Raw genomic sequence first — 25,589 nt, forward strand, 5'->3', positions numbered from 1 at the left:
TGACACCAAAAAATGACTGGCAAGAGCTCAGATATTGATGTGGCCAAAGGGGCACGTGGTCAGAAGTGTCAAGAGGGCATTACCCCAGGGATGTTTAGGAGGCATTGCGGGGAAACGTGGCTGGGGGTCAGGAGGGCTCAGTTGCAGATTTGTAGGGGTAGACAGTAGCTGATGTCAGTGTTCAGGAGCCGTTTCTGTTGTTCTGGGGCAAATCATAGCTCTTACTGACAGGGCTAAAGTTAATGGGTGAGTGTTGGGTAGGACGAGGCCTGGGCTGCCTAAAGGAGACTTGGGAAGATCTGGCCCTCTAGGAGGCCTGGCTTTGATGCCAGCTTTGCCTACCCCTGTTATCTGAGGTCTCTAGATCAAATGTTTGGGTATAAAACTTTTTATGCAAGGGACTGTCAAACAGAACAAGGGCAGAGAGATTCTGGTGGAAAGAGGGCAGGAGGTTCCGGCCAGCCCTTGTGTTGCTCTGCCCCTGCTTCCCCATGCTCCTGGAAGTCCAGGCCTGCATAGAGCGCGAAGAGCCCCAGCAGAAAGCTATCTGTGGTCACCTACAAGTCTACAGTCTCAGGCTGCTTCAAATGCCTCTAAGTCAGGCAATAACCATGACCTTCATCAGGGTTATGTTCACTGGTCAGCTGTCCAGGGGTGCCACAAAACAGATGTATGGGGATTAGAGACAGCAAGCCTCTGGAAGTCCCTGCCGGTATAAGCACGTGGGCAGCCTCATTCCTGCCCTCAGAGCTGTATATTCTCAGGGGGGACACAGTGATCACTTGTCTGCCAGCCCTGAGCCTGAGATCTGTTAGTTCTTAGCTTTATCCTGTTTCCTTATGTTGGGCTGAACGAGTGGCTTTTTTAACAATGACTTGCCCACAGGCATAGACATGATCCTGGAGAAAGGAGGGAAGAACTGATGTGTTGGATGAGGGAGGCACAGGTCACCCTGCCCTCCCAGTTCCCCAGTGGGAGAGGCTGGGGATGATGCCCGGTTGGTACATGCGAGTCACTTATTCCCCTCCCATCTGCGTAGCTTGGAAGTGAGTAGAACAAGAGGCAGGAGCAATGAATCAAGCTTTTCAGAGAAAAACCACAAACTTGAACCCAAACTATCATCATTTGGCAGATAATGAGCACTAGTGCCAGAGATAAGGGCTCCCCGCTTGTTGCGTCTACTTGAAGCAAGGACAGCCTTGAAGCACAGCTAGTAAACAGCACTCAGGATGGATTACTGAATGATGGGACTTGAAGGGGTCTTTTACACTAACTTTATGAAAGCAGAAGGAATGCTTGATCTTGACCCTGCAGCAAACAAATCTTTCCACCTTTTTTCTTAAGTACCTTCTTGGCACATAGCCACTCTGAAATGGAGCTGTTCGATGCTAAATTAGGAACGAGTTATATGGAAGGGAAGCACCTGGTGATGTGCACATGTGTTCCAACCAGCTGTGTATAGGTAGCTTCCTACTTCTCAGATCTTGGTACACAGACACTTGAGGCCGGAGTGGTCCTGGTGATTGGAGACCACGGCTGCGGCTGCACCCAGGATGGGAAAGGGGTGGGGGGGGCCCTTCTCTGAGGGTCTGAAAATCTTTCTCCTGACAGGTATGTTCATCAAGAAACAGATGTGGAGGCAGCAGTGGGGGGTTTCAGCCATAGCCCCTGCAGTAGAGCCCATGGGGAACCCCGTTCGGGTGAGCTTGTCTCCTCAGACTACAAAAGCATGGGCAGGAAGTTTCCCTCAGCCTGTGGTTCTGAAACTTGAATGTGAATCAGCATCACCTGCAGACTTATTGAACAGATTGCTGGCTAGCGTCTTGTTCCATGGCCGTGGCTTCGCTGTGCTAACCAGTCCCCAGGTGATGCTGATGAGGCTGCCAGCCAGGGACGCGTGCGCTGGGAAGCACCGCTCCAGATGAATCTTGCGTGCACATCTGGACCACAGAACTGATGAAGGCTGTGAGGCGGACTCCATTATAATAGCCATCTTTATTTGTAAAAATCCGAATATAAAATGTATTCTTTCAGTCTTTCCGAGTTTTCCATTTTACAAAAACAAAAAGGCACATAAAAACCTTCCCCACAGTCGTTTCCACAGACGGATGTTTCTCGGGCACCCCTCCCCCCCCCCCCCCCCATAGAGCTACATGCTTCATTCCGGGACGTCTCCCTTCCCCACATGCTTCGGTGCTTTCCTACCAGGGTGGAATTCTGAATTCCAAGACTGAAGTACACAAAGAGGGGGTGGGTGGTGGGTGCAGAGTTTGTGGCATGATGCTCCACGGCGTGCAGGAGGGGGTCTAGTAGTAGGTCTCCTTCTCCACCCAACCTGCGGGTAGCAGACAGAGAGACAGAGGTCAGCGACTGTGAGCTTTGGGGAACTAAGTCTACGGGGCCCTCAACTGTATGTCGGAGAAAGCAATGGACCCCACTCCAGCACTCTTGCCTGGAAAATCCCATGGACGGAGGAGCCTGGTAGGCTGCAGTCCATGGGGTCGCTAAGAGTCGGACAGGACTGAAGTGACTTAGCAGCAACTGTATGTGTTTTTAAGAGTAATGTTTTAATTGGAAAGACAGTTTAGACTTCTGACCAAGTTTCTACCACATCCTATTCAGGTTGTATTTGATCAGTTCTACAACCTCAGTTGAGATCTCCATGGGCTGTGGATGGGCTGTGACTGGAGTTAGTTAGCGTCCCGTGGACTTAGCTAATCAGGCTGATTGTGGAGGAGCCCAGACACTTCGAAAGAAACAGAGCAAGAGCCAGAACTAGGCAGCCCTCCCCAGCCCCAGTTCTAACTGAAAACGCCTGTACTCACCGCCAGGACGTCGCCTGATGATGAGCTTCCGGACTTCGTCATACACGAAGATGAGAAGAGAGTAGGGGAAGGCACAGAACCACCAGGTAGGTCTGGAAGCAGAACCAGGTGGCAATTTACATGTGGACACCACTCAGAGGCAGGCAGAGACTGCACGTCAGCAAAGGGACAGCGGAACACATCAGCCCCAAAGGAGAAGCCAGGCACAGTCCTGGCTAACTGCTGAGCACTCACACAGAACTCATGATGAAAACACCCCACTTCTGCACGCTCAGAGCCTAGAGGCGCAGAAGAAAGCAGACTGCCACCTTCAGCTGGGTTTCCATGAGAACCAGTTGGTACTGTAGGTCAGCTTTGATTTTTTTTTTGTTGACAATTCCAGAGCCAACAGGATATTTCCTTTTTTCCTTTTCTAAAATATTTAAGAAACTCAAGTACATTTGGCTCATGTCCTGGCATTTGAAGATAAAAGAACTGCCAGTGTGGGTCATGACTGGTTTAATCATCCCCTGAATCTGGTCTCTGACAGTAGAGTTTAGAAGAGTCAGGAGTGTGTTGAGTCCCAGACCCGGGGAGTAAGCAGCTGAGTCCTAGCAGAGATCCGAGGCCTTTGGGGACCCAGGGGCTGCTGCCACAGTCCCCAGCCTGGAGACAGGCACCCTGGGCAGCCTCTAGAGGAGGCTGACACTTTGACTCCCAACTTCCCAGGGCAACCACAGGAGGAAGGCCGTCCCAGGGCAGAGCTCTGGCATCTCCCCCTCTTCCTGTCTGGTGTGTCCTCCACAGCTGCTAAAAGACGACTTCGCTTGACTTGGGGACCTTTGTAACTAAGCCACCTTCCACACTGGGTAGAACCCACTGGGAACAAGTTCTCTCTCAAGTCACAGCAAAAGATGCTCAGAGGCATCAGTTTGTTGTGAGACTTTTCATTTTGGCCTTTTTAGAGAGCTCTGATTCTCCTGGCCTTCTCTTAAAACAATGGCCCAAGATGATAGAATTCAGCTTGGGCAAGGCTTGCCCTTGTTGTCTGCAGACTCTGTGGGGCGCTGGGAATACAAAGCCAAAAAATGATACTGTGGTCCTTGCTTTTAAGATTATCATCTACGGAGTGCACAAGCAACAACAATGGCAAAGGAGGGGTGCAGCTGCGTGGGCCCAGGAAGCCAAGAGCAAGGGAAGCCCCAAGGGAAGCAACCTGGAAACCATCAGGGCTGACGGAGTGGGGAGGAACGGCCTCCCTAACATGAATGCAGAGGAGGAGTGCTCAATCCACCTCAAGTAAGCCTGGATGGGTACAAGGCTAGGAAGACCGTCTGGCACAGTAACGAGACCCTGGATGCCAGTCTACCCTTACACCGCCGACAGGAAGACAGGGACCCCACGAGGTCTGGTTACTTCTGGGATGAGAACAGGGAGAAGTGCTGAGGGCAACAGGCTACTTGAGAGAGAGTCCAGATGGGTTTGAACAAGGACGGGGAGACTGATGTTCAGATCACAAGTCGCAGTTTCTGTGGCTTAGCATATTCTAACGAGGATGCAGCTGCCTAACCTGAACCAGTTGGCAGATACCACAAACACACTCAATCCTTCAAAACACTCTTGGGAGTTTGTGGCAAATTCTGCATGTGAAAATTCAATCTATCAAAGGTGTTGTCTTTCACCATGTTCAAGGCCAGTTGGGTTCTGACTGAAGACAAGTGGCTGGCTTCCTACCTATGCATGATCTCCTGACACTACCAGTGCTCGACTATAAAGACCTTAGATTTGCGGCTCCACCATCCTCCTCTGAAAGCAGAGGAGTCAGAGGCCCCAGAGATGAGGGGCTTGCGATAGGATGCACTTCACTCACTGGGTGAGCAAATCAAGATTTGGACTTGTGACCCCAACTTCACAGCTGAGGATGCCCCCAGCTGGCCTCAAGACAACTGGGCTTTGGTGCTCAGCTCAGCTGGCTGGTGAGCAAGCCCAAGGGTCAGAGCCTGGGTGGCCCTAGCAATGCTGATTCCTGGTCTGCATCACTGAGTCAGCCTTTGTTTCCCAGTTCAGAGGAATTCTTGTACCTATCACCCAACAGCTCTGAAAAAAACAGCTACTAACATGTGCCATGGGAGGAACAAGCCATGCTGGTTATTTCCAACTTTTTGGACCTAAAAGAAGAAGGACTTACTTGAGGGGATACATCCTCAGGGCAACACCCATTCCAGGGCAGTAGGAAAGAAAAGCAGCAAGGGCTGTCTCTTCAAAGAGGCCAAATATTAAGATCTTGTTCCTAAAAACAAGAAGGGGAGAGAGGTTAAAAAACTGCAAATAAAAGTATATCTTCTAACATTGTTTTTTATTATTTTTTTTAACGTGGACGATTTTTAAAGCCTTTATTGAATTTGTTACAACATTGCTTCTGCTTCATGTTTTGGTCTTTTTTGCCCATGAGGCATGTAGCTCCCTGACCAGGGTTCGAACCCATGTCCCCTGAATTGGAAGGTGAAATCTTAACCACTGGAGTGCCAGGGGAATCCCTACTATGTTTCACATGGCAGGTTGATGTCTTCATAGGTCTTTATGTATTTGTACTTAGGAACCTGAGTTCAGATGAAAAAACCTAGAAAATGACATTTTGCTGCATGAATTAGCTCCCCAGACAAGGTTCTAGAACTTCCGTCCAATGTGTCAGGTGCTGGGCTTTTTATTTAGCGCAGGGGTTAGACATCCATCACCAGACCCGTCTTTGAGCTGAGACCCCTGACTGTGGCCTACTCACTTCATCCCCTGCTGGAAGACAGAATTCCTCCTGGTCTTGCAGATGACCAGGTCAGCCCACTGCACCACCACGATACTGACAAAGAAGGCCGTGTGGCAGGTGAACTCCACAATCTTCCTCTGTTCATAGGTCTGAAACGCACAAGGCAGACGGATGAGCCTGGCTCTTGGCCCTTGTGTCCAGAGGCCGTGAGGCCCTGTCCTTTGGTGCTAGAGGAGCTCTGTCTGGCACTGGCGGGCGGGCAGCCCTCACTCACCCACTGCTGCCCATAGCTGTCCTCCACATCGTTGATCCAACGGTCATCCCAGGTCACTCGGATGCCCAGCAGGTGATTTGGGAGGAAGCCGTTCTCAGCCATGATAACAAAGTAAGTGAAGAAGCCTCCCAGGGCCTGGATCATACCTGAGAAGTTGAAAAGAACTTGAATGCCAGAGCCTGGTACAAATCATCTGCGGGCACACTCTTCACCCACACCTGTTCCACTTTGAGTCACTTTTTAGAGCTTAAAAGAGGGACCTGGCCCTTGTTCTTAAAAACACCCACCTCTATTCCTTGGTCATCTGCTTCTATCAGGACATGACCCTTAGGGGTAAAAATCCACATCCCCATTTTTTAATTCCTGAAAAAAAATTACGACTCCTGTTCCATCTCTCAAAATTTTTTACACATGGCCTTTTTGCCAGCCACTGTGGAAATCACGAATGTGGCACTTTCTGACCTGATCCTCCACTTCCCCCACTTCCAGGATCCTTCTCTCTGGGATCCAATCCAACTATACTGCCTTCAACTCTTTGGGGTGGGATTTCATCCTATACTCTGGACCATTTTCCTACTTCAAAATTAGGCCTTTCTAGCCATCAGCCAATTGCTTTGTTGTCAGAAATGGTTAAATCAAGCTTTGCCATGTTTCCAAAACATACTTGATTTGTTGCATTTTTACCCAAGTGTTCACAGTGATGCAATTAGTCTAGAAGAACAAGTTGCTGCTGGTGGCTTTATGAAGTTCTGCTAAAGGCAGTGTTTAGGATCAAAGGGCATTTTCACTGTCCACCATCTAGACTACCTGTTAGCTGGTTCTGCTCCATGAGTGGAACCAAAATCAAGCACTGGGGGTGGGGAGAGTGAGGGTGCAGAGTTGCCATGTGATGGTGACCAGTCAGCCAAACCTCCAAACTCCACTGGGTGCAGAGTTCAGAGTTTGCTGAGTCCAATCAGTGGTAGGACTTTATTTCCCCAGAAAAGCTGCCTTTGAGTTAATACTGCAGCTCTTAGGAGCAGTGCCTGGCATTCAAAAGGCTCCATGAGCAGGGGCCTTTCTTTGTTCTAAAGCAGATGAGCTCAGTTGCAACTGCCCAATCTAAAGAACTAAGGTTTCTGAGAAGATGGCAAAAGATATCTTCTCACTTGGAAGGGAATCTAAAAAAAATCCCCAGCCTTACCCTAGATCCTGGCTCATCTTAGATTTGGAAGTTACCCAACTTCTGAAGCCTCAGAAACCCTGTCTGAGGCAGACAGCACCCCTACAGATACTTGAAATCTGCTGGCTCACCAATCTGTCCATAGGCCATGCTGATCAGCCGCTCGTTCACGAGTTTGTCCGTCTGGGGGTTTCTGGGCTGCCTCTTCATGATGTCGCTCTCAGCCTGCTCATAAGCCAAGGAGATAGCAGGGACCTGAAGGAGGGGCGAGAAGTCATCAGAAACTGGCAAGCTCATGTTGTGACCCTTTTGTTTGTTCTCAAATTCTTGCTCTCCCTTAAAAAAACTGTTTTCCATAATGAGATATTACAAGTCCCCCGTCTTTTTTTAAAAAAAGGGCAAAATGATACAAAAGGGAAGATTTCTATCGGATAAATAGGTATTGACACCTGTCTTAAAGAATGATTAACACTGAATCTTTGATGCTGAGGCTGCCACACACAGGCCAAGAAATTCTCGGTAGTGATATTTCCAAATGCTGGCCACGGGGACCCAGAGAACACAGTAGTGAGTGCTAATGCCACACCTTAGCACTGTGATGTGTGGAATGTGTGCCAGTCACTTACCATGTCCGTTCCCAAGTCGATGCAGAGGATGGTGACGGTCCCCAGAGGGAGTGGAATGTTTGCAATAATAAATATCAGGAAGGGGGTAATCTCAGGAATGTTACTGGTGAGGGTATAAGCAATGGATTTCTTCAAGTTATCAAAGATCAGACGACCTGGGAAAGCAAGATTGTTTTTAATGTAGAGCTTAATGAAAAGGACCGGAAATGACGTGCAGAAATGGATACTGCTCAGCAGCATCTGGACCAGGTTTCACGCAGCACTCTCACCTTCCTCTACTCCAGTCACAATTGAGGCAAAGTTGTCATCTAGGAGAATCATGTCAGCAGCTTGCTTAGACACGTCTGAGCCTGCAATCCCCATGGCAACCCCAATGTCTGCCTTCTTCAAAGCCGGGGAGTCATTGACACCGTCTCCAGTTACAGCCACGATGGCACCCTGCCAGGAAAAGGAGTGGAATTGCGTGGTTGGGCGTAAGTGAGGTGCAGCCTCTTATTTGCTTCTCATTACAGACACTGCTCCTTTCCCATTGAGACTCCGTCTAGACTTAGAACTATCTCAGCCAAGAATGCACACAGCTAGTATCAAACACCAGGATCCAGGAGACACCTGCACCTTGTTCACAAGGTCTACGTGAAGTCGTGACTCGGGTGAGTGTCACTCAGGAAAGCCCCGCTCCTTTATGCACCATCACCCCCAGGTCCCTCCCAACTACGGGATGAACCTCCTGGGCATTCACATCTCCGGTGTGGACATCAGGACCCTGCACTGCTCTTCTGGTGCTGAGTGCTGAAGCTCTGACTCTGGGCCACAGCGAAGACCAGTACAGTAGAGTATGTGTCTTGGCTAAACCATGATCCAGTCACCATCCTCTGTACGCCTGGAGCTTCTTACTGGCCCATGTATTCTGAGACAGAGAGGAGCTAGCTGGCTAAGGTTTCCAGCACTGTTGCCTTGTTTTTTTGTTTTTCCTGGAACTGCAATCACTGAGGTCAGCAGCGCCTGAAAGAGCCCGCCCCAGCTGTGTGCCAACCTGTCTCTGGCAGCCTTCCACAATGATGAGCTTCTGCTGCGGAGAGGTCCTGGCGAACACAATCTCTGTGTGGTACTTCAAGATGTCATCCAGCTGCTCGGGAGTCATGTCCTTCAGATCACTTCCATGCACCACGCAGGCCCGGGCATCCCTTCGATCAGGACCAAAAAAAAAAAAAAAAAAACCCCCACAAATAAAGGTCACCTGTCTGTCCCTTTTCACTGAGAACAGAAGTTCTCTCACCATGCAGTGTTGCGTTGGTTGCTCAGTCATGTCCAACTCTCTGCGACCCCATAGGCTGTAGCCCACCAGGCTCCTCTGTCCATGGGATTCTCCAGGCAAGAATACTGGAGCGGGTTGCTATTTCCTCCTCCAGGGGATCTTCCCAACCCAGGGATCAAACCCAGGTCTCTGGCATTGCAGGTGGATTTTTCACCGTCTGAGCCACCAGGGAAGCGTAACACCATAAAGCCACGGGGAACTGTCCCATTAAGTAAAAGGTCTTACCTGTGCAGTGTCTTACAGGTTACAAAGCATACTCATGTATATTATCTCATTCAAGATTCACGACCACCAAGAGGCAGGCCTGTCTCTCACCTTCCTTACCCCATGTTTACAGGATGCATCGAAACAACATAACTAAGTTTTAGACAGTGGCAGAGCTGATGAAAGACCAAACCCAAAGTAGGGTTTGCTGGGGGTGGCCCCTAAGCCTTAACAAAACATTAAAAAAGCAAAACTAATTTGTCTCAAGTTATCTATTTCACTGTATCGCCAAAATTCTTGCTGGCCTGAGTCATAGGCCTTGCCCACTTTGTTAGTGTGGACCTGAAAATGACAAGGTGCTAGGTGCTGGGCAGTAAGGAGAAGGGGAACAGCATGAACTCAGAAGCCGGACTGCTGAGTGTACCGCGTGACTCGGCCTCAGCTTCCCTGCTCTGCAAGCTGGGAGCGCTACCGACCTCTGTAGGTTTCCATGGCAAATGCTTAGAACAGTAAGCACCATCTAAGTGTTGCTTACAATGATTGCTCTTATTGAAAACCTTCCCTGGGGTGTTCAGGGCTGGTGCACTGGGATGACCCTGAGGGATGGGATGGGCAGGGAGGCAGGAAGGAGGGTCAGGATGGGGAACACATGTACACCCATGGCTGATTCATGTGAATGTACGGCAAAAACCACCACAATATTGTCAAGTCATCAGCCTCCAATTAAAATAAATTTTAAAAAAAGAAAAAAAAAAAAAACCCTCCCTGGGAACAAGGCTGCTTTCTGCCACTGAAGGGGCCTCCCTACCCAGAGTAACCCTAGAAGGAAACCACATAGAACCAAGCTGAAGATGCCCGACTACCAGCATCTGCACATTCCAGGCAGCAGTGCTCTGACCTTCCCGCCTTACCTGGGGTTCACCTGGCTCACTGGGATGTTGAGGCGGGCAGCAATGTCTTCTACAGTCTCATTACCTTCTGAGATGATCCCCACACCTTTGGCAATGGCTTTGGCAGTGATGGGATGGTCTCCGGTGACCATGATGACCTGTGGCAGAAAAGAGGACAATCTGCTGAATGCAGCTGCCAAGCAAATGACCTTGAGAAGTCTTACAAGTGGGCAAGAATAAATATCAAGGATGACTCAGCTTGCAATATCAAAGGGAAAGAAATGCAAACAGAACACTGATAAACACGAACTAGCCCAAAACACAAATACGAGTTCACAGAAGACAACAAGCAAAACCCAGATTTTATCTTGGCACACAATCACACAGGATAAACAGTTATCTTTTTACACCATCAAACAAAGATACTCAAATTTACTAAACCCAACAACAACAACAAAGGGTGAAAATCTCATGCTGGTGCGTAATAGGGCCCACACATTGCTGGTCAGCATCCTGAAACTGGCCCAATTTGGAGGGAAAGCAGTAAGTAACAAGAATTCAAATCAATTACTGTTCTTTTTGACCCTATGATTACATTAAGAATACAATCAAAGTGGTAGGAGAAGAATTTTTTACAAAGCTTTTCAGAGCAGTATTACTCATGAGACTGAGAAGCTGGAAATAAGCCAAACAACCAGTAACACGGCAGACTGTATAAAGCACAATGAATCGGCGCACCTGAACACTCTGCAACTTAAGACAGACACAGAGTGGTGCACCGAACATTCCCTTCACAACCAACTATCTGAAAACACAAGACAGGCCATTCATTGCATGAGGAGTATTAATTTAGAATAAGGCAGTATTTCAAAATTTAAAACCTTACCAAGTCTTCAGCACTTTTTAATTTGCTCAGTTACATTTCTCTTACGGGTTTTTTTTTATTTTTAACTTTTCGATCCCTCATCTGCAGCTTACACCAACATTTTAATACCATTTGGCTTTCTCCGGGGGTAACTAAAAAGCTTTGGAGATGAGAAATCAATACTCCAGGTGAGAAACACCAGCGATCACGTGGACCCTGAGGGGCACTAAGCAGGGCGCCCAGAACTGCTAAGAGGTGATGCCACGGCGGGGTGGGAGCAGTACCTTGATTCCAGCACTTCGGCATTTGCCCACAGCATCTGGGACAGCAGCCCGTGGTGGGTCAATCATGGAGATGAGTCCCACGAAGCAGAGATTATCAACAGGGAAGTTCACATCGTCAGTGTCAAACTGGAAGCCTTCAGGAAACTGCTCATCTGGCAGCAGCAAGTGGCAAAAACCTGCAGGAGGGCAGGGAGTCTGTGAGGACTTCCAGTGACAGAGGAAGTTGCAGGAGCCCAGCTTGTTGTGTAGCAGTTTGTTAGTTTGGAAAGCTTTTTTAAAAAAATTCTACTTTTATAACCAAATGAGTTTCACTGAACATTTATGAATGATACAGAGTCCTTGGAAACCACGCAACAGACAAGAATCCATCACCAAGCCTCTGAGGATGAGGCTCTGTTTAATGTGAAGAAATGGGAGTCTGAGCACCATGGTTTCAGTCTCAAATAGGAAAAGGAGTACGTCAAGGCTGTATATTGTCACCCTGCTTATTTAACTTATATGCAGAGTACATCATCAGAAACGCCGGGCTGGATGAAGCACAAACTGGAATTAAGATTGCCGGGAGAAATATCAATAACCTCAGATACACAGACGACACCACCCTTATGGCAGAAAGCGAAGAGGAACTAAAGAGCCTCTTGATGAGTGTGAAAGAGGAAAGTGAAAAAGCTGGCTTAAAACTCAACATTCAAAAACTAAGATCATGGCATCTGGTCCCATTACTTCATGACAAATAGATGGGGAAACAATGGAAACAGTGACAGACTTTATTTTGGGGGGCTCCAAAATCACTGCAGATGGTGACTGCAGCCATGAAATTAAAAGACCCTTGCTCCTTGGAAGAAAAGCTAAGACAAACCTAGACAGCATATTAAAAAGCAGAGACATTACTTTACTGACAAAGGTCCATATAGTCAAAGCTATGATTTTTCCATCATGCACAGATGTGAGAGTTGGACTATAAAGAAGGCTGAGTGCCAAAGAATTGATGCTTTTGAACTGTGGTGCTGGAGAAGATGCTTGAGAGTCCCCTGGACAGCAAGGAGATCCAACCAGTCCATCCTAAAGGAGATCAGTCATAAATATTCATTGGAAGAACTGATGCTGAAGCTGAAGCTCCAATCCTCTGGCTACCTGATATGAAGAACTGACTCACTGGAAAAGAGCCTGATCCTGAGAAAGACTGAAGGCGGGAGGAGAAGGGGATGACAGAGGATGAGATGGTTGGATGGCATGACCGACTCGACGGACAGGAGTTAGAGCAAGCTCCAGGAGTTGGTGATGGGCAGGGAAGCCTGGAGTGCTGCAGTCCATGGGGTCACAGAGTCAGAAATGACTGAGCGATTGAATGCAAGTGAACTGAGACCCCGTCTCCTCAGTTACTTGGACTTTGGCACATCATGTGATTAATTGTCTCTACTCTCCTCTCTGGAGAAAAAAACCAAGGCCATGGCTCTGCTCACTGTTCATCTAACCAAAACATATACTGCTGAGCAGCTGTGTAGAAGAAGGAAGCCAAGCTTCTTTGAGGATAAATGCAGATCAGACACACTCTGCCCAAGGGGTTCATCATCTAGTATTATTGTTGTTAATATAAGAATCATGATACTTAAGACATTTCTTTCGATGTTGTATGGAGGTTACAATGTCCTTTAAAGTGGTATCAGGTGTTTTGTGGATTCATAGGAGAGACTGCTTCTACTGTGGGGTGGTGGAGGTGCAGAAACAGAAAAAAAAACAAAAACAAACACTTAAGAATGACCTTTCAGTTGAATAGAGACCTAAGACACCTCAAGTTAGACTGAAGAGCAGGTAAGAACAAGAGTATGGGGACCAGGTAATCAGTTCTAAGTTACCCAGCTAAGGAGAACAGAGGAATTACATTACTGATGTAATTCAGTTTTTATCTGTACAAAAGATGACAGATGCCACTTTCCCTATGACACAGTGGGTGAACGTGCTTCTTGTCTGCAGTGGCTGACACAGAACAGAAGGCATCCGAGGCTCCAAATTCACCATTCACCTAATCTGTGAGCTGGTGACAAAGTGCCCAGGTAAATTCACAGCCATTCTGTGGCAGCTGGGAAGCGGCTTTATTCTAGATGCCCTAGGAATGAATGAATTTTCATTTCATGAAGCTTACAGATCATGGACATAGCAACAAAAGCCAGACAACTACTCTTTCCCTCTCCTTTTCTGAGCAAACAGAACTGACCAGCATGAGATTAAAGGTCTAAGTCAGAATCAGAGGCAAACCGGCAGGATTTTGTTGCCCTGTGTCTTCAGCGCTTATTGTTTTCAAAACAAAGGGGGCAAATAAAGGGAAGTTAACAAGAAGCAGAGGTTAAGGTGGTAACTTGCAATTGTTTCCCGGACTATCAGCGTACCCAGCACACGCTCTCCGAGGCCACCCAGCTCCAGGTAGGCATTCTGAAAAGCGTCCTTCAGCTCCTCGTCCAGGGGCTGCTCCTTGCCATGGATGAGGATGGAGCTGCAGCGGTCCAAGATCCTTTCTGGGGCACCTTTCATCACCAGTAGGTGCCGGGGCTCACCTGCATTGGCGTTCTTGTGGATGGATAACTGAAGAATGGAAAGGATGCAAACATTAGACAGCTGGGCCTGACAGCCCAGGGAGGGAGATTTTTTTTTTTTTTTGGCTGCGACATGTGGCTTGTGGGATCTTAGTTCCCTGACTAGGGGATTGAACCCAGGCCCGTGGCAGTGAAAAAGACATCCTAACCAGTGGAGCACTAGGTAACTCCCTAGTATCTGTTCTGAAAGATACAAGAGCCCTTATTCCTAAATTTAGTTGTCTTACACCCTGTAGCACACTTTGAATGCTACAGAGGAAACGAGCGTGGCAAGGTACTCACGCATCCCTGACACATGTTCATGTACACAATTTTCCCAAAGAAAATTCAGAACAGGGACCCACAGCCCTGCCCAGCCCTCTCCCCCATCCCCACACCCACTCCAACCCACAAAGGAGAACTCAAAAGGGCCTGGACAACACGTTAGAAAGAAGAGGCTCCATTTATCCTACTAATGTTCAAATAAATGAGAATTTTCTACACGGACACAGAGTCAGATGTCAAATTCAAGCACTCACAAAGAGTGTGACTAATTCGTTTTTAGAAAGCATTTAAACCTGGAAAATTCCAAAAGGGTGGATGGATCTTTTTCCAGCCTATGTCCTTCCTTTCTGTGCCCCCTGGCAACGAGACCCCAGATCCTCAGACCTGGTACTTGTTGGTGGAGTTGAATGGGATCTCGACGATCTTGGTGTATCTCTCTCTCATCTCCTTCACAGAACCGCAGCACACCTCAATGCACTTCAGGAGCGCAGACTCTGAGGCATCACCCGCTACAGCCCGCTGTGAACAGATGTCTCCATTAGTCACCCTGAAAGCGCTTCACCCTGTAGCACTTCAGCACCACACCACTGAAACCCAGGAGAAAGCCTGGACTGTCTTCCCATCTGTCAGGAGGAGAGGGAAGGTGGGCGAGGAAGAACACCGTTCTGGGGTGTGACCACCCATCACAGTCCTTTATCTCAAATTCCAAACTCTTCCTGGCCGCCTGCCCTCCTCACCCTACCCAAACTGGTGCAAGGTGTCACTGACCCTTGGGAGAGGCATGATACACTCTTCCAACCCACTCCAGCCTTTTATTTTTTTTAACCTTCCCTGGGCCTGCTGAGAAGTCTCAAAGACAGTATTATTCCCAACCACCTATTTCTAGTTATGAATCAGAAAATACAGAGTGAGACTGTAAATAGTTACAGTCCCCTTCACTGCCCTGCAATTTAAGAAGAAAATGCCCTGGGTTCTCAGGATGGAGGGCAAATGGTCTGTGTCAAGGACTAAGCAGGACTTTACATTCTAAACATAATTTAATTGTGCAGGATTATCTGGGCCTGAATGATGTGAACTTGAAGTTATTTTTAGTTCCAACACTGATGTCATCAGCTACCATTTTAAAGCCCACACTTCAGGTAACACACATTTTGTGTGCTATATACTGTGATACATTTTGACACACTAAAAAGCACTTTCGGCTATACTCAACTTTCACACAGAAGAGTATTTTACAACTTTGGCACACCAGACCACACGTGCAGATGGGCAAATGAATGCTCCCTTATAAATACAGGAGTTCTTTTTAATAAGAAATGTGGCCAGGTTTCGTAAGAAGCAGGAAGTAAGTGGGAAGTAGGATCACTTTAATAAAAGACAATTATCAAAGCAGAATAGGGCTGTAGGCCCCTCTTTTTTTTTTTTTTTTGATAATGTCATTAACATAACATGGCCCCAGACCCCTGAAATAACTTAGAAATAACAGCTCATGCTACCTTTCTGGAGCTTTGAAATGAGAAAAGGTTGGATACTTATGAGTCCCTGTGTTCAAAGCCTAGAAAATTTCCACTTTGAGGTAAGGAAAACGATGAAGCAGACATCTCAAGCTTTATCCCAAGATGAACAACATCCCCAAATCAACATCATTTCAATGCCAAGAAACTCCTTTCAAGAATAAAGGACCCCCATCCTCACAACAGAGGTCATCTCAGTTCCATCTGAGCCACATTCTCTTGGACAACACAGTTTCTACCCAGATCCACCACAGGCAGCTTTGGGGAGAGTGAGCCGCCCCAAGGGATCCACACAGCTCCTCTCGGCCTCAAGGACCTTGTATAGCTCATGATCTTTCTGGGACCAAGTCTTTACTGGGTCACACAGTAATATCTTAGTCATTGCAAATTTCATGCGAATTCCAAGAGGCTGAGCTTAATTAGCTTATTTTTGCATCATTAGTAAGCAAGCTAAGAACAAATAAGATAAGAGAAATAGCTGAGCTATTTTAAGAAAATAAATGGCTTAAGGGATTGACTGGAATCTGCTGTATCATAATATGCAAATACGATTATCGAGTCACAAAAGTAGCCCTCACTGTCCACTAGGTGAGGTGATTAGGATATAAAGTCAAGAGGAGTCAAGCCGGATTTTACAAGTTAGGTGGACTGCCTGCCCCCTCCTACTTAAGTCAGTTTTTTTCCCATACATTCCCCCTTTACTGATCTTTATTGACCACAGGGTATTGTAAATACTTGGGGATCTACAGGCAATACAACTCAGGTTACACACAGCAAAGAGTTACACACCATTCCAAGTGTCTTACAATAGACAACGACTTTACAACACCCAAAGGTCACGTGCTTTTTAAAGCGAACCCTCAGGTGGTGGTTCCTGTGTGGCATGAGTACAACCTGGAGGCAATCGTAACAGAACTGCTGAGAGTACCTTCAGGATAGGCAGGTTATCCTGGTTAGCCTGAAACACGGCCCTGTTACAAAGACCTGCAATTCTGGACAGAGCGAGCCACGTGGCTGAAGTCTTGTCAAATGAAACACCTGGTGGAGGCAAAAAGAGACAAGAACAAAGTGCTTAGCTGTGTACTGAAGTCCCAGAAAGATGTGAAATGACACATCTCCTTTCCCCATAAACTAGTCAGGGTTTAGGCATTTTCCCAACCATGCTTGAATTGACATGCAAAAAAACAAAAAACAAAACAAAACCCCCAAACCAGAAACATTGAAAACCCATGACGCTCTACCCAACTTCAAGCAGGGGAGGCTGAACTGTGGGGGCGGGCCGGCCTTACCGCTCTGATTCTCTGTCGTGTCCGCCTCGTGGATTTGGTTGTCGAACCACATGTGGGCCACTGTCATTCGGTTCTGGGTCAGAGTTCCAGTTTTGTCTGAGCAGATGGTGGACGTGGATCCCAAGGTCTCCACAGCCTCCAGGTTCTTCACTAAGCAGTTTTTCCTGGCCATGCGCTTCGCAGTCAGCGTCAGGCACACCTGAAGCATTGGGAACAGATTATTAATACTTCAAATGGCCAGGCAGCCGTTCTATAGGAACTCTGGCTACCCCTGCCCCCATAGACGTCTTTCTTAAAACTAAATCTCTCTAACCTTCCTCTGAAGTCGGAAGAAATAATAATGGCCACGTGTATATGGGGCTCCTTCCACCCCTCCAAAAAGGCTATCAAGCAAAGTGAAAATAGTCAGGATTTACCATATTCTGTTTTTCCCACTCAGCCCTAAGTTCTTCTCCTTTCTGGACTACACTGTTCTGGATCATGTGATAATTCAAGGGGAAAAAAACGTATGCTTCTGGTTTACTATCTTCCACATAAAAATGTGCTGAGGTCTTCTCACTGTCTTAACCCTCCCCAGCTGGCTCTGAAGAAAACCCACATATAAACACATGCAAGAAAAAAACCACAAAAAACCAAGTCGGCAGCCCCCGAGGAGAGGACAGTGGATGAACCTCACCCTGAGGCAGGCCTTCAGAATGGGCAAGCATCACCTTCCCCGCCTCTTACCGTGACGGTGGCCAGCAAACCCTCTGGCACGTTGGCTACAATGATGCCGATGAGGAAGATGACAGCCTCCAGCCAGGTGTACTCAAGGATCAGAGAAAGGATGAAGAAAGACACGCCCAGGAACACAGCCACACCCGTGATGATGTGGATAAAATGTTCAATTTCCGCAGCGATGGGAGTCTGGCCCCCCTCCAGCCCAGAAGCCAGCGTGGCAATTCTGCCCATCACGGTTCGATCCCCAGTATACACGACAATGCCACGTGCAGTGCCTTAAAAAAGAGTACGGGAAATTGTACCCGATTTTATCAGTGAAGCTGCAGAATTTGCACAACTACACAGCACGGTTGAAAAAAGAGAAGAAACACCCATAATTTTAAGGGCCACATCTTTGGTGGTATATGCTGTTTGTTTTAAACTATATGGACTCTGGGATTTCACTCCATTAGCAGGACCGCAGCTCCAAACCTTACTTGAGCTTAGTGTTGCCAACACAAGAGGGACATGTGAGGCAGAGGGAACAGGGAAAAAACAGCCACGAGATTTACTGTGTCTTCCTGCCAGCATGTCAACTGCTTCTGCCGTGTTTGACTGAGGTGGTCAGAAATGGGACCCACAAAACAAAGAGAAATTGTGGCCGTGGGGTTATTTTTTTTGGTGGTTGTCATTAAAGCCCAAGATAAATGCCACGCTATGCTGAAGAGTACTTCAAAACGGTCCTACCTTCAACACAGTTAGTTGAAAAAAAGGCAATGTTCCGTGTCTCCAGGGGATTTTCATTGGTGAAATCCGGAGACCTGGTCTGTGGCTCTGACTCTCCCGTGAGTGAGGAGTTATCCACCTGCCCGTGAATAAAGTCAAACATGTCACATGAGCGACACGAGCCTCATCTGGGGCTGCGGGACCACTCCACTCCCTCTGCCCCAAGCGTGGAGGCTGTTTAAACCTACCTTGCAGCCATTCGCAGAAATGATCCTGAGATCGGCAGGAATTCGATCCCCTCCTTTCACTTCCACCAGATCTCCGACGACAACCTCTTCCGCATTTATGCTCATTTTCTCACCATTTCGAATCACGAGGGCTTGCTTTTGGAAGGGGACACGTTTACACCATTCCGTCAGGTAAAAATGGATACCACCGGGAAGGCAGTGTCCAAATCACAAAACCATCTGTGATCTTAACTATCTGCATTACAACCAAGACTTAGCTTTTTATTTACACGAGTTAACGAAAGCTTGCTCAGGCTACCTAAGAGGCAGTCTTCACACTGCCATCGTGTGGTACGCTCAGAGGGAAGACGCTCCCTTTCCGGGGTGTAAGAAAAACAGATGTGGTCTTAGGTGGGGGAGGTGTCCCTCTCTCTCTGGTGGAGCCACTGAATACTCGGAAGGCCTTAACCTCACATTGGTTCACACTCTTGGCACTTCAAGTTACCAGATGGGGAAGGACAAAAAGCAGCAGGTACCTGAGGAACCATGTTTTTGAAGGACTCCATGATCTTTGAGCTTTTAGCTTCTTGATAGTAGGAGAAACACCCGGTTATGATGACGACAGCAGACAGCACCACACCAAGGTACAGCTGTGACAGAACAGACAAGTTAGGGCGGCACAGCTCTCAGTAAAGGACTGGGGACATTCAGTTAATTTTTGACTGAATAAAAAACACTTAAAAAAAAAGACAGCGAGAGATTAAGGCTTCAGAAATACAAAACTCATGCCTTCATGCTTCTTCCTAGAGACAGTGTCCAAGCAAGTCAGAAACGGAGTCACACTGATACTTGGTCACTAGCTTGGGGAAGTGTTCCAGATGAATCAGTTTCTCCTGCTTTGTTAAACGTATTTCAAGACAACTTATGACTTGAAGAATGGCTACCAAACATTTCTGGATGTGTGTAATGTTTCAAAACTATGCCCTCCACTCAGTGGCAAAGGACCTGCATAGGGCCTGAGCAGAGCTGCCCGTTCATGGCAGCAGCGTGCAGGGCAGATGCCCAGCTTGGAAGAACATCTAAACACAGGGAGGGGACAGAGAGAGAACCGGAAGTGAAGAAGGAAGACGTACGGGCCCTGAAGGCAATTGATGCTGATGTTACTTTTCCCAGAGTTTAAAACCATCAAGTAAAAAAAATAAAATAAAATAAAACCATCAAGTAACCCATAGTGACTGAAAATAAATAGCTGGCAGAGGGTGGACTGTTAAGCACTTACACATACCTAACAATCCACACTAGAACTATGGTACTCACATTATCATTTTGAGGTTCCTCTTCTGTAGCAGCTTGGATACCATAGGCCAGGAAGCAAAGAACTGCTCCAATCCACAGTAACATTGAGAACCCCCCAAACAGCTGTCGACAGAACTTGACCCATTCAGGGGTCGTGGGAGGGGGCGTGAGGGCGTTGGGTCCATCTCTGGCTAGGATCTCGGCAGCTCGAGCAGTTGTTAAGCCCTGAAAAACAGAGGGATATAAGGAAGACCAACTGCTCCAGGGCTCACAAGCTAACACAGCTACCTGACAGCTGAGAAGGAAGCAGAGAGAAACTAAATGTCCCAGGCCAAAGCAGAAGCTAGAAAATCCTGATGACCACCCTATGGTTCAGGCCAACAAGAGCCCAAGTGTCCTGAAGAACCTACAACACTCAGACTGAAATTCTTTTAAAACTGATCCATGGACAGACTGGAATCTGGTATGGTCTCTTCTGAGTTTTACAGAAGGAATTCATGCCAAACTGCATTTACCAAAAAGACATCCCACCTTAACTAACTGATTCAGTTTTGCAAATTAAGAGCTTAAGAGTTTCCTGTGTATTGAATCTGTCAAGGAAGTGGAAAACGAAAAAAACACTATTCATATCAAAGGAGGAAAAAAAATCTGTCAGAATCCACCCTGTTACTGGGTTAACTGCCAAGTTTCAGTATAGAACTTCATTCCTTGGATGGCAATTAAAACACCTGTCTGGTGGGGAAGGGGTCACACTTGTGTAATATCTGAGCTAATAACCCCAGGACACCCATCAGTTAAGAAGTATTCAATGGGGGCGTTCTCTGGTGGTCCAGTGATTTAAGATGTGGGCTTTCACTGCCAAGGGCCTAGGTCTGATCCCTGGTTAGGGAACTAAGACCCTATGAGCCACTTGGGGTGGCCAAAAAATTAACAAATAAAATCTTAAAAAAAAGTATTCACTGGAAGAAAAGCCCACTGGACTGAGGCCCTGCTGTTTCCTAATGGGCCTTAAATCTGAGATGCACTGACAGCAGATAAGAGACACACAGCTCCCACCATGAGGGGAAAATGTGGCTACTTTCACAAAAGACATAAAAGACATGTTTGCCTGAAGCATGTATATATATATTTTGTTCTCAAGTTATCTTTAATATTGGAATTAACCAGAGAATATGGGGAAAGGGACAAGAATACCTACGGGGTCCACATGGACTTATTTCAGGACCTTCCTCTGCCTCAAGTTCATGACACAATCCCTGGACAGAATGACCACCACCGACACCAGCCATCTGAGCTGTCTCTGCAGCTCAGAGACACTGAGCTGCATTGAATCCAGTACTTCCAGTATCGGGCACTGAATCCAGTACTTCCAGTATCAGGCACTGAATCCAGTACTTCCAGTTAACTTTAATTCTCACCACAACCTTTACCCTACCCTTTCATTAATCCCATTTTACAAGACAACAGCCCCACAGCATTTGAGTAAGTGACCTAGGTTGCCGAGAACACACGTCATAGGAACCTAGAGTAAACTTCAGTGAGATAACCCACATGAGGTGCTCAGAGAACAACTGCCTGCTGGGTCTTAGTGCCAGGCCTCCTCTCAGAGCCTAAGGCCCCAAACTTCTCAGAGCTTGTTGGTAATTTACTGAAAAAACAGCTCCATCGTAGCTGGCACTCAAGTCATTCCTTGGACTTATTAGTGACTGTCCAGAAAAGAACGAACTCCCCCCCGCCCCGATTTTACTTTTATATTGTTTGCGGCAAACAATTAACACATCAAAATCCACTAGATAACAAGGATATACAGTACATATTTTACTGAAGTTTCTTTGAACTGTGTAAAAAAAAGTTCCTAATAAATGATAGAATAAACTAAGGTTCTGACCTACTATACCATGAGCTAGCTGATAAAAATACAGAAATCTGAATTGTTCAAGATTCAACTAGTTGAAATTTTCAACTCAATTTAACAATGTCAAAGAATAAATGGAACATCTGTGTTCACAAGGTCAGGTGGTGAGCATGACCTTGGATCTGTTCGGTTTCAAATCCTGGAGCTCCTACTTGTTGCCTGTCACTTGCTACAAGATGGGGAAAATAATGACTATTTTCAGAAAGTTTCAGGGGAAACAAAATAGTAAAACAGCATATAAGAGCCCAAGTTCTGTGCATGTCACATAGCAGACATGATATGGATGGTGGCTATCAATATTCTGGAGTCGCCAAGGTTAGGCCTGTGATACCAGGGGAAAATGTGAGGGGAAAGATCAGAATTCTATGCAACAAATGAAAATTAGAACATACTCGGCTCAAGTCTGTTCCATATTTGCGATGAAGTTCATCAAGGCTAAGTTTATGATCATCCTAAGGGAAAACAAAAGGAAAAGGATTAAACATTTTATCACTAAAAAAAGAATTAAAAAACCATCAGTGTCATCCCTCACTATCATTAGGCTCAGAATACAAGTTAGTATATGTACTCTCACCATTGCCAATGGCTTGGTGACCACACAGCTCCTTCTGAGTGGTCTTCACTAGCGAATGGCTCAAGCTGTATAATGGGGGCCTTCACAGCCTGACCAGGCAGATTCTAGACAGGTTGCATCCATGGAGGCCTCCACCGCCTGAAGAGGTTGGAAGTTCCCTACATGCAGTATGATTCAGAAACACAGAAGCAAAGGCCCATGATATCAACCACTCCTCTGTGGACCTTTGGTTGAATACTGAGTATTGAATATTAAATACAGAGTACTGAATACAGAGTATTAAATAACTTGTCCAACCCACTGACAGCTTTTACAATGAAAATTTTCCATACCAACCTCTACGATTCAGTAACATTTGTAGGACTGCTATAATCTCTTAACTTTGAAAATGAAGCAAATCTGATTGAAGAATGGCTGGGGGAAGGGCACCACACACTCAAGGATGTAAGATACAATTCCTATTTAAGAACAGAAAGCACCCTTCCTGCTGGTACTTACCATAGAAACTTCTTTCTTCAGCTCGTCCATATCCCTCTCTTTCTTGGCTTTTTTCTTGTCCCCATGCTCTGAAACAGCTGCCGGTTCATATTTATCACGTCCAACCTATAGAGGAACGAGGGAAAGGTGTGACTGTGAATTAGGAACAGCACCTCAAAATTCAAGGTGGTAGAGAAAGGGATTTTCAGCAGTTTTAGGTGAGCATCTTGAAGAGTTATTGGGCTAATATCCATGGAAATATATGTGCTGATGATGCATACTCGACAACAGTCCAGTATTATCCAGAATACTGCCATCTCTAGCTCAAGACAGGCCATCTGCACCCTAGGGCACTAAGGCCACTGGGAAGGCCTTGTCAGGACTCAGAATGGCCCTACCAGCTGCTTCCATCTGGGGTGGGGGGCAGGGGAGAGGGTTGTACTGTCAACATTTCCATACCATGGCCCTTCATCTTCCCCACTGAAAGATGAAACTATCTTCACATCACTAACTTAGAGTATAATACACTATACTTATGCACTTGTACTCTGAATCAGACATCAAATCCTGGGCTCCACCACTTAACAGCTGTGTGTCCTTGGGCAAATCACTGATTCTGAAATTGCACTATTCTCTTCCCCAGCATGGAGATAATGGTGCCCATTCCCTTAGATGTTTGAGAGGACTAAATGATATACACCTAAATGCTAATGACTTTATTATCATGTTTAATTCTTATCTTTGCAAAGAAGTCATTACATACCAACTTTAAATATAATACCCTTTAGGGCTTGCCTAAGAGTACGAACTTTTTTAGCTTATTTAAAAAAAGAAGTCAGCCCAAGAGTCCTTCAAATTCTTTAAGTGAAAAACAAAAAAGGGAGTCCCCACCCCAATCTGCAGCCTGAGAATAAAGCCCCCAAATGAAAAGTCCCTGGAAATGTTTTGACAGAGGCAGGATATAGGAGAAGCATGTGCATTATCACACAATTCACAGGATCCACCTACGCCTCTTGAAAACTGGAACAATTTTTACAGAAAACTTTGATTCCATAGTTTAAATTTAGATTGTTCCACTCCCCCACCTCCTGTTGAAAATGCTTGCGCTCAGCTACACAAAGCCAGAACTTAGTGCTCCTAAGGGCGGTCCCCAGAACAGAAGAGACCCCTCACTCCAGAGGCCCCCAGCCCACAATCTGCTTGCAACCACCACCATCTCCTAAGAAGGGCAAAGAAAGGCGATCTTAACAATTTTCTTACAATGGGTGCTCTGTGGTGCAATTTCTGTTCATTCACGGCTCTCCCTTATTCATTTCTAATTTTCAGGAGTACACCAGCTACTAAAGCAGTAAGTAGAAAAACACTGTCTAGATTAAAATTATACTGTGTTGCAAATAAAAAAATCAAAACATATCGATATAGCAGGTATGGTTGTAAATACAATAATCACTTGAATTTGAAAAAATGCCCTAAGACTCTAAAGAGATTGTAACTTCAAGTTCGTGCTGCCAAGACATAAGGACATATACAGTATTCACACTGCTCAACTTGTGTGGTTACATATACAGTGTTCCCTGCAGATTAATTTTTTCAGAGTGTCCTTTAGCTTCTGTATCTTATCTGTTAAGAATGAAGCAGAGCTAAAGATAGTCAACATTCTCAACATTCCCTCCACTATGGAGCAACCACACTGGTGACAGCCTCTCTGGTAGAGCCCTGGTGCCAGAGTTAAAATGGAAAATCATCACACACACTGGAAGCAAATAGACAACACAAACCAAAAAAAAAAAAAAAAAGGCCGCCCCCACCGCCCTCCTCACCACAGACCACTGCATTTCCTTCATATATTTAATGAGGAAGCACAACCCTGAAACTTTATATTAAACACATTGACTAGGGAGCTCTCAAAGACTCACGTGGCCAGTTTGTATTGATTTTTAAAATCCAGTCCACAAATTCTCTAAGCAAAGTTGAATATCATTAAAAGATATTTAATTTAAATATATGAAAATCAGAGTTAAAATCCCTCTGCCTCACCATCTGTAGGCTTTATTTTCTGGCTTTCAACATTTTACATTCTGAAAAAGGGGGAGAGAGTTATTAGAGCAGCTAAAACTTGGATATGTTCCAAAGTTCTATCCCCATTTACAAAAACAGACCCCTTGCCTGAAGCTTCACAGTTCTCAATGCTTAAGGTAGCTGGAAATAGAGGCTCCCTAATAACCCTCCCCTTTCTCCATCAATTCATGGCACACTAAGAGGGGGTAAGTTTAAAACAGGAGATTTGTGAAAGAGACAGGGGAAGTACTAACAAGAGGTATTTCTTTTCCTTCAAGATTTTAATTGCTTCATCAGGCACTGTTTGTCCAGAAGACCAGGCTGCTTACGCAATTCAGTTCTTTCCTAGGAAGCTTCCTCGATGGCCCAGAGGTTAAAGCGTCTGCCTCCACTGCTGGAGACCCAGGTTTGATCCCTGGGTCGGGAAGATCCCCTGGAGAAGGCAATGGTAACCCACTCCTGTATTCTTGCCTGGAGAATCCCATGGACGGAGAAGCCTGGTAGGCTACAGACCATGGGGTTGCAAAGAGTCAGACACGACTGAGTTACTTCGCTTTTTCGCTTTCTTTCCTACAAGTAAAACAATAATACTAGCTCATCTTGATGGGAACCAAACATTACTCCAGTCCCTACCAATCTCAATTACCAGTTTCAAAGCAGGGGGAAAAAAAATCTGTGTGTGTGGAAGGGTGGAATGCAGGGTGGAACAGGGAACAACTTAAAATTGGGTAGATAACATTTTATTATTTCTTTGAAAAGCATTTGGGAAAAACA

The 25,589-nt window shown here is 46.2% G+C and overlaps 1 protein-coding gene across 1 annotated transcript in view; it reads right to left on the reverse strand.

The window, feature by feature from the left end:
* Positions 1-1,976: 1,976 nt before the first annotated feature.
* The window catches only part of ATP1A1 (ATPase Na+/K+ transporting subunit alpha 1), a 32,429-nt gene continuing 8,816 nt past the window's right edge, over positions 1,977-25,589 (reverse strand). Inside the window, exons 2-23 of the mRNA XM_005901993.3 lie at positions 22,779-22,883; positions 22,099-22,158; positions 19,813-20,016; positions 19,032-19,145; positions 18,517-18,651; positions 18,290-18,407; positions 17,570-17,838; positions 16,844-17,042; positions 16,483-16,592; positions 14,425-14,559; positions 13,573-13,765; positions 11,186-11,361; positions 10,058-10,194; positions 8,661-8,811; positions 7,897-8,065; positions 7,628-7,782; positions 7,133-7,256; positions 5,840-5,985; positions 5,584-5,714; positions 4,993-5,094; positions 2,826-2,917; positions 1,977-2,335 (exon numbers count right to left, since the gene is read on the reverse strand). Coding sequence (XP_005902055.1) covers positions 2,307-2,335; positions 2,826-2,917; positions 4,993-5,094; positions 5,584-5,714; positions 5,840-5,985; positions 7,133-7,256; positions 7,628-7,782; positions 7,897-8,065; positions 8,661-8,811; positions 10,058-10,194; positions 11,186-11,361; positions 13,573-13,765; positions 14,425-14,559; positions 16,483-16,592; positions 16,844-17,042; positions 17,570-17,838; positions 18,290-18,407; positions 18,517-18,651; positions 19,032-19,145; positions 19,813-20,016; positions 22,099-22,158; positions 22,779-22,883 — 3,054 coding nt within the window. The 3' untranslated portion in view covers positions 1,977-2,306. The remainder of the gene's footprint in view (positions 2,336-2,825; positions 2,918-4,992; positions 5,095-5,583; positions 5,715-5,839; positions 5,986-7,132; positions 7,257-7,627; positions 7,783-7,896; positions 8,066-8,660; positions 8,812-10,057; positions 10,195-11,185; positions 11,362-13,572; positions 13,766-14,424; positions 14,560-16,482; positions 16,593-16,843; positions 17,043-17,569; positions 17,839-18,289; positions 18,408-18,516; positions 18,652-19,031; positions 19,146-19,812; positions 20,017-22,098; positions 22,159-22,778; positions 22,884-25,589) is intronic.

This window comes from Bos mutus, chromosome 3 (assembly GCF_027580195.1).
Source record: "Bos mutus isolate GX-2022 chromosome 3, NWIPB_WYAK_1.1, whole genome shotgun sequence".
Lineage (NCBI taxonomy): Eukaryota > Metazoa > Chordata > Mammalia > Artiodactyla > Bovidae > Bos > Bos mutus.